Raw genomic sequence first — 7,687 nt, 5'->3', positions numbered from 1 at the left:
CCTCTTAAGTTCATACTAGTTGATCTGGTTGTAACTCCGGTTGTTCGTGATGGCTCTGACATGTTCTTGGTGTACCTTTAACCAGATGTTGGTAAAAAAGTTCCACGTTCACCGCACCAATGATAACTTGCCGGATTTGATTTGATGATCCTCGTCGTAGTTACCTGCAAAACAAAACCGGAGACAGGATCTCCGGGAAAACTCTCCGACGATCAAGTCAGTTTTATGTGGAATTCTAGTAGATTGATAATCGTATTGAGGAAAAAATGTGAACTTACCCCTCCCTTGGCTTTCTTATTTCTTTTATAAGTCTTTCTAGGTAACCGCCGAGGGCCGTTACTCTTTCTGTGCCACATCCTCCTCTAGTCACAAACGTGGTCCCGTTTCTCTGAGTGGGTGGTTTAGTGCCTTGTTGGGATTTCGGGGCGGTTAGCCCTTTCCCTTATTAGGAGCCCATTTAATCTTGAACCGTGGGCTTAAGTTTGGGATGAGCCCGTGCTTATGATTCAGCTCAGTTGGTTTCACGAATCATCAGGACTATCCGCATCATGATTATTAAGATGAATCAAAAACCACTTTATCCTGAAGCCTTTAAAGCTATATTTCTTCTTTGATAAGAAAGTGGTATGCTCTTTATGCATCTCCTAGACGATAAGTTCATCTACGATCCTTAACTTGGGCTTTCGGAGACCACGAAATATGACCCCATTCAGTTCAATGCCTATATCATTGGCAATCTTCACAAAGGCCAGAAGCACTACCCAAGTATTGGTGGAAATCTGGGAAGCATAAAGTGAAAATTCCCTCAAATGCCTACAACTTTACTCATTAAAGGAAATCACAGCCCTAACTCAACATGTTCGTTATAAATACCCAAAAAACCACGGTGATCGATGTTCACCCGATAAGAAGGGGAGGAAAGACGCACATTCATCCTCCGTGAATCAGGATGATCACCAGCAAATGACTGCAAATTTTCTGCAATTAGTGTGGAAGGTTGCTCTTCAGCTAGAGGATAAACCTTCTTCCTTTCCAAAGGCTGGTATATGGCGTCAGCTTGAGTCTGAAAGGCATTACTTTGTAACAGTGGAAGAGCAAGAAGCAACAATACAGTAGATAAACAATGAGTGAAAGAAACTCACCATACACCTTCTCTCTTTTATACCGTTTAGGAAACAAGCTAAGTGGCACGTATCATTATTACTAACTAGTAATGATCAGAGAGCATTAACTGCTCATGGCACGCCCTCTTAAAGAAAGCAAAACTGCAACACGTGGTGAGTAAAGACGAACCACTATCAACACAAAAGATGCCCAAAACATAGAAAAATACGGTCAAACAACTGCATTTAAGAGCAACCAAAATGACTGGAAAATCAACCGTTAGAAGTTTGCATAATCCCCTTACTAGTCCCTCATTTCTATAAGAAAAACTCCATAATTATCAAGATCAATTTCCCCATTTTTGAACTTACCAGGAATCAATTAGTACAACACCATGCTTTCTCATCCTAAAGAACGACAAATTAGACCCAGTAAGGACATATGATATGAGGTGAATATCAACTCATCACGTGGTATATGCGAAACTCGAACCATCACTCGAGAAAGAGAACACGTGGCGTCCCCACAATAAGGCTGCTCAATATGACCCTATCATAAGGGCATTGGCTCGAAAAGTCTCAAAAGACCATGTTAAGAATCCACCTGTTATAGTAATCACGCTCCATTCCCATAAATCACGAATCTAGTAGGCTTAAGGGATATCAGACCCCAATATAAGGGTGCATGTTTACTTCTACATAGGTGACACATAGCATGTCCTGTTCCTGGGCTTATGATTGTCTTTTATAACTTGATCATAATATAAATAGAGTAAGCAAAGCTCAAAGCACACTACCTCATTCATTCATTCATTCATTCATTCATTCATTTAGCTTACATCTTAGCTTTGATTTATTGTTGTGTTCATCATCCTCAAACTAACTTAGTCATCGGAGCAGGTTAGTCGGACAACGACCCCCCCTCCCCACTTTAACATTGTTTCTGTCTAGTTGCAGGTTTACAAGATTCAACCACATCAACCGCAATTGAACTTATATGTATTTTGATTTTTAATTTTTTGACACATCAACATTTGCCGATGTCTCAATCTTAGATAGGATTTCATAATATTTTGGCACGATTTTTCCAGATAAACTACATATCCACTTCGAATTAACCAAAAATCACTCTTATAGATACATTATTATAAAAAAATTTTCTCAATTAATTCAAAAATTAATTTATTTAATGAAAAAGTAATCTTATTAAATTAATTACAATTAAAATCACTGTAATCATTATAATATTTAAAAATTAATTTAAGAACTAATTCACTCAATGGTGAATTAATGTTACCGAATTAATTTATATTAATGACAATCAAAACCAATGTAACCATTCAAATTTCTTGCATAATTAATAATGAATATTGATTTCATTTAATTCAATTAATGAATTTTTTTTTTTTTTTGGGAAAAATTAATGAAATTTAATTCTCTAGTAATTACTGTAGAACTAATAGAGATTAAATTAAATGTAATAAATATGTAGGCTAGAGTTTATAGAGATTAAATTAAGTGCAGTAAATAAATATGCAGGCTGAAATGTGTTTAGGTCAAAGCTCCAGCCGTTGTGCTATGTTAATTTTGAAGTTTGTTAGTGTAACAGTAAATAAAGATGTTAATTTAAGTGATTAACGGTGTACACTGCCAGCAGAGAGAGAAGCATGCGAATGGAATTGCCAAAGAACGATCAAGGAAACGTTTGGATTTGAATTTAAATTTTGTGGTAGGTCCAATCTAGGAACGGGAAGATATATTTCTCCTTCTAATTTTTCTTTGGTCTTTACCTAACAATTAGATGAATCATTTCCTTTTTTTATCCCATCCAAACACAACCTCTAGGAAGTTGGCCCATTCTTCAGTCCATTAAGCAAAGCATTAAATTTATTTTTATTTAACGCACTGAAGTCGTTGCTCTTTGCTATTTTGTCCTTTCTTCTTCTTTTCTACTAGTTTCCCTTTTTTCTTTACCTTTTCTTTTTCTCCAATAAAGTTGACCTCTTCAATTACATATATGCCCCTGCATTCCCTTGCGCATGAAGCAGAAGAATAAATGCAGTTTTGTTCTTTTTCCATATCAATTTCCCATAAAAGAATAATTAATATCACCACTTAATTAATTAATTCCCCATCGATTCAACTTCCCCAAAAATTTAAAACTGTTAACATCTTTTCTGTCACTTTTTCTACCATGTAAAACCCTGTCCATTTTTACGCATTTAACCTCTAATTTTATTTATTGTATTGAAATAAAAGGTAAAAACGGAATAATCAGGGATGGTGGTATGTTATGTTATTGCCTTATAAATTTGTTGTAGGGCATTTTGGGTAATTGACACTTATTCCATTAGGGGTATCAATTTATCACAGTAACCAAACAGGTCTACATTAAGTACACATTCTCTGTAGGAGTGGAGTTAGTATTTCTAAAAATTGCCGTATCTATAGCGCATAAAAGCAAAAATCGTCCCGCGATTCCTCAGCTTCCTCTCTAATTCAAGTCGCGCTCTATAAATTCCCACTCCCTACCTCACTGTCTCTCTCTATCTCTAAACTTAAAGAAAAGGAAAAGAAAAGGAAAAGTCGAGTCAAGGAATATGGCAGGCAAAGTTGTGATTTCACGGCCGGTGACCTTCGTTACCGGAAACAATAAGAAGCTGGAGGAAGTTCGCTCCATTATAGGCAAATCTATTCCTCTACGATCTCGGAAAATTGATCGTAAGTCACAGTTTTCGTTTCTATGTTCAAGTGTTTTTCTATTTCTCTCTCTAAAACTTCAATTTCTTCTCTCTACAAAATTAACTCCGTACGGCTTCTTTTGCCTCCTGATTTTCACAGTTCCTGAACTCCAAGGAACACCTGAAGCGATCTCCAAACAAAAAGCTGTTTTAGCTGCTGAGGAGGTATGTATTTCTATATGAATTTTGATGTTCATTTCTACCAATGTTTGAGCGCGTGCGGACATTTTCACGCGTGTTTCGGTTTTTCTATATGTTTGTTGAAGATTGATGGAGGATCGTTCATGCTTGTTGAAACTTTCAGGTGAAGGGACCTGTGTTGGTGGAGGATACCTGTCTCTGCTATAACGCCTTCAAGGGCCTTCCAGGTACAGATTATTTTCCTAAGAAGCAAACTGTTATTTTGTTTAATATTTTTTTTTGAAAATAGAAATCTACAACTATGTTCTAAATTATAGTGGCTTCTTTGCAGGGCCATATATGTAAGTTGGATCTCTCTCTCTATCTTACTTCTGTGTGTGAGGTGAACGTGGTATTGTTTAGTTTTTAGCCTTCTGAATTATCAACTTCCTTCATGAATCCTAATTTAATTGTCTGTTTAGGAAATGTTACATATAAACCATCCTTTTGCAGTTTTTATAATTGTTTTCTTGTGCATGAATCCTATTTAACGTTTTTCTAATTTCTTCTACTCTTTACTAATATTTTCATTGATCGCCTACATCTCTATAATTTGCTTTGATTCTAAAAATAATAAATTAAACAGCATTTTCCAGATTAGCTTTTTTAATATTTCAAATTTGTGAAATTCTGAACTACTATCAGTCTATGTGCTTCTAAACGGTTTATAAGTAAAATTCAATCAGTTGAACAACCTAAGGAAGCACATACTGTAGGTGTGTTGTAGAATCTGTTCAAGTCGTCAGTCTAACGAATTTTAACAAAAACTGCAGTAAATTTTGTCCAATTGTTGTTCCTTCAGCCAATGACTACGCTACACTATAATTTTTATTTCATTTGCTGCTATTTTATTTGTCTTTTGTATGATAATGTGGTTGTTTAATGTTGCAGCAAGTGGTTTCTGGACAGTACTGGAGTTGAAGGTTTTACTTTTCTCTTTCCTTTTGTCTTTAACTAATTAGTACTGTTTTGTGATTTATCATGTATTTACATTGTTCTATGCTGTAATTCAAGGTCTGCATAACTTGCTGAAGGCTTATGATGATAAATCAGCTTATGCACTTTGTGTATTTTCATTTGCCCTTGGACCTGGTTCTGAACCTATTACATTCCAGGGCAAAACAATGGTATGTTTTCTTGTGATTATTCATTTTTTAGTAGAAAAGCATTAATTTTCTTGAAATTCTAATGTATAAACCTTTTATCATTTTCGCCTTACCTTACTTTTATTTGTTAATATTATGAATGCTTTGGTACATTTTACTACTACCTTTCATTGATCCTGAATTGTTTTTCTTCTTTGTATTTCAAATGATTTTATGAAAATGTCTTTGAAAATTATCTGTTATATAAGAATATGGAACATCAATTTTGAAGTTTTATTGAAATTCTTTGTTATATTTTTTGTAGGGTGAGATAGTTCCTCCAAAGGGGCCTAGGGATTTTGGATGGGATCCAGTCTTCAAACCTGATGGCTATGATCTAACGTATGTTCATTGTTTTTTAATTATTTTCTTTCTGCTTGCTGTATCATATTTATGTTTGTATTCATTAATCTAGCAGTGTAGCTGATTCTTTTAAGTTGCCCTTTTTATTCAGTTTTGCAGAAATGCCTAAGGAAGAGAAGAACAAGATTTCACACCGTTATAGGGCTCTAGAAATGGTGAAAGCTCACTTTGCTGAAGGAGGATATGTTTTTGAGATTGAAGAAGAGGCCAACAATACTGAGCAAAAAGCTGATGAAAACAGTAAGCAAGATGCTGCCGTAAAGAATGATGTTGCTGCAGAAAAGAATGACCATGCTGCAGAGGATAAAGTTGTTACTGCAGATGAGAATGCTGAAGCTGCTGAAACAAACAATAGTGAAACAGATGATTCCACCCTTCCAAAGAGTGAGTGGTGCTTTTAGTTTAATTCCTTTACTACAAGCTTGATAGGGAAATGGATTTTTTCTTAATATTTTATGGTATTTTCTCAGGGAAAAGAGAAGATGGTGAAGTCTTGGAAAATGCAGAAGAGGATGCAAATGGGAAAAAGCTGAAGGCAGAAGTGTAATGCACTTGTTTTGGGTTGAAAATCATAGATTAACTTGGAGTTTTATATTAGTTCTTCGTTACATAGAGAAAGACATGGATATCTATGTTTTTGTTTTGGATTGATTCAGGCTAATCGGATTATAAACTCATTTCGATGCTATCATTAGCGCCCACATATTTGGAATCCATTTTTGCAGCTTATACCTAGGAAAGTCAGCCAAGATGACTGATTGTATCAATTTTCCTAGCTAATTGTTTATTTTGTCCGTAGATTCTGTTATGTGATGTTTATTCTCCGTGCAAGTTCATTTATGTTTTACTGGAAAATCGTTCTATATACTTTTTTTCATATTTTAAAACCTATCTTGATTTTGTTTCAACCTTTTGTTTTGATTATAAGTAAATTAAATATGATGCCTATGATTATTGATGTTACTTTGTGAAATTAAAATGTTTATTTTAAAGTTTCATGTTTTTGGTGGCAGCATTCTAAATCTTTCAATTTTATTTCTACACTTTTGATATAAAGGTGCACATTTTTAACTCTGTTTTTCAAATCACTTTTTTCATATATTGAAGAGTGAAAAATATATCGACCCTATTTTCTTGCAAACCACAGTTATTATCGACTCTGTAATTCAAGTCCTTACCACCCAACCCTATTTTCTTCAATGTTTTTTATAATAACTTCTGTGGTGTGATTCTATGTGATCGGTTTTTATTAAAATATTTATTCTTCCTACCACACCGGGTTAGATTTTATGTGTTTTACTGTATTGTTTTTTTCTTTTTAGTCAGTTTTCATATATTTTATCGGATCTCTTCATCCGTTTGAATTGTATCTGCTTTCTGCTATTCTTTCATTTATATCATTTTCGAATTTAGCAAGTGCGGAAACGGTTTATCTTGTACGTGGATCAATATATCTATGTGGTTGCATCAAAAGAAATGACTCAAATCCGAATGTTCGGAATGACCTAATTTCTGAAGACTGGATTGCATCTACTTTTCTGCAGATTTTGATTTACGATAAATATATGTTTTATTGTTGTTTTGTGTTTTTTTATGCCTTTATGACCTTTTTTGCTCTCTGTAGTCATTTTAGTCTATTTGTAGATCTTGTAAGAATTGATTTCTTACTGTTGTTTTCTTGTTGTACTTATTGTGTTTTTATCTAATGAAGTTATAAGTATTTTCATCAAAAAAAAAAAATTATTCTCATTGTTAATTTCCTGAAAAACCAATTAACAAGTATTGTGAGCCAATGAGGGTTGGTTCGAGTGGTAAGGCGTTGAACCTCTGCTTGATAGATTTGAGGTTCGATTTCCCACTCCGTCAAAATTTAGCCTTCATTGGTAGGTAATCCGTAAATTCCACTGTAAACCCTCATTGAGGTCTGTGGTTTGTCTTGACTTTGGGGGTAGGTAGACCTACCCTTACCTAAACTTTTCCTGTTGTTAGATGTTGAGAGAGTTTTGAAGGTGTTAATCGAAAACCAATAAAGAGCATATTTTAACAAAAACTCACGAAATCTTTCTAGGACAAGAATGATGAGAATTCTGAAACCTATTGGAACTACAATTTTTCAATCTCAATTCTTCAAAACAGATGTTGAACCTTTTTAATG

General features: G+C 34.4%; 1 protein-coding gene across 1 annotated transcript; it reads left to right on the top strand.

The window, feature by feature from the left end:
• The first annotated feature begins 3,537 nt into the window (after positions 1 to 3,537).
• LOC136219412 (inosine triphosphate pyrophosphatase) lies at positions 3,538 to 6,326 on the top strand. The gene is made up of 9 exons (XM_066006811.1): positions 3,538 to 3,824; positions 3,945 to 4,009; positions 4,149 to 4,212; positions 4,317 to 4,326; positions 4,916 to 4,947; positions 5,039 to 5,151; positions 5,435 to 5,511; positions 5,624 to 5,916; positions 6,003 to 6,326. The coding sequence occupies exons 1-9, from the start codon at positions 3,704 to 3,706 to the stop codon at positions 6,077 to 6,079; spliced, it is 852 nt and encodes a 283-aa protein (XP_065862883.1). The 5' UTR covers positions 3,538 to 3,703; the 3' UTR covers positions 6,080 to 6,326.
• Positions 6,327 to 7,687: the final 1,361 nt, after the last annotated feature.

This window comes from Euphorbia lathyris, chromosome 2, assembly GCF_963576675.1.
Source record: "Euphorbia lathyris chromosome 2, ddEupLath1.1, whole genome shotgun sequence".
Lineage (NCBI taxonomy): Eukaryota > Viridiplantae > Streptophyta > Magnoliopsida > Malpighiales > Euphorbiaceae > Euphorbia > Euphorbia lathyris.
This window is presented reverse-complemented; position numbering and strand designations above follow the sequence as displayed.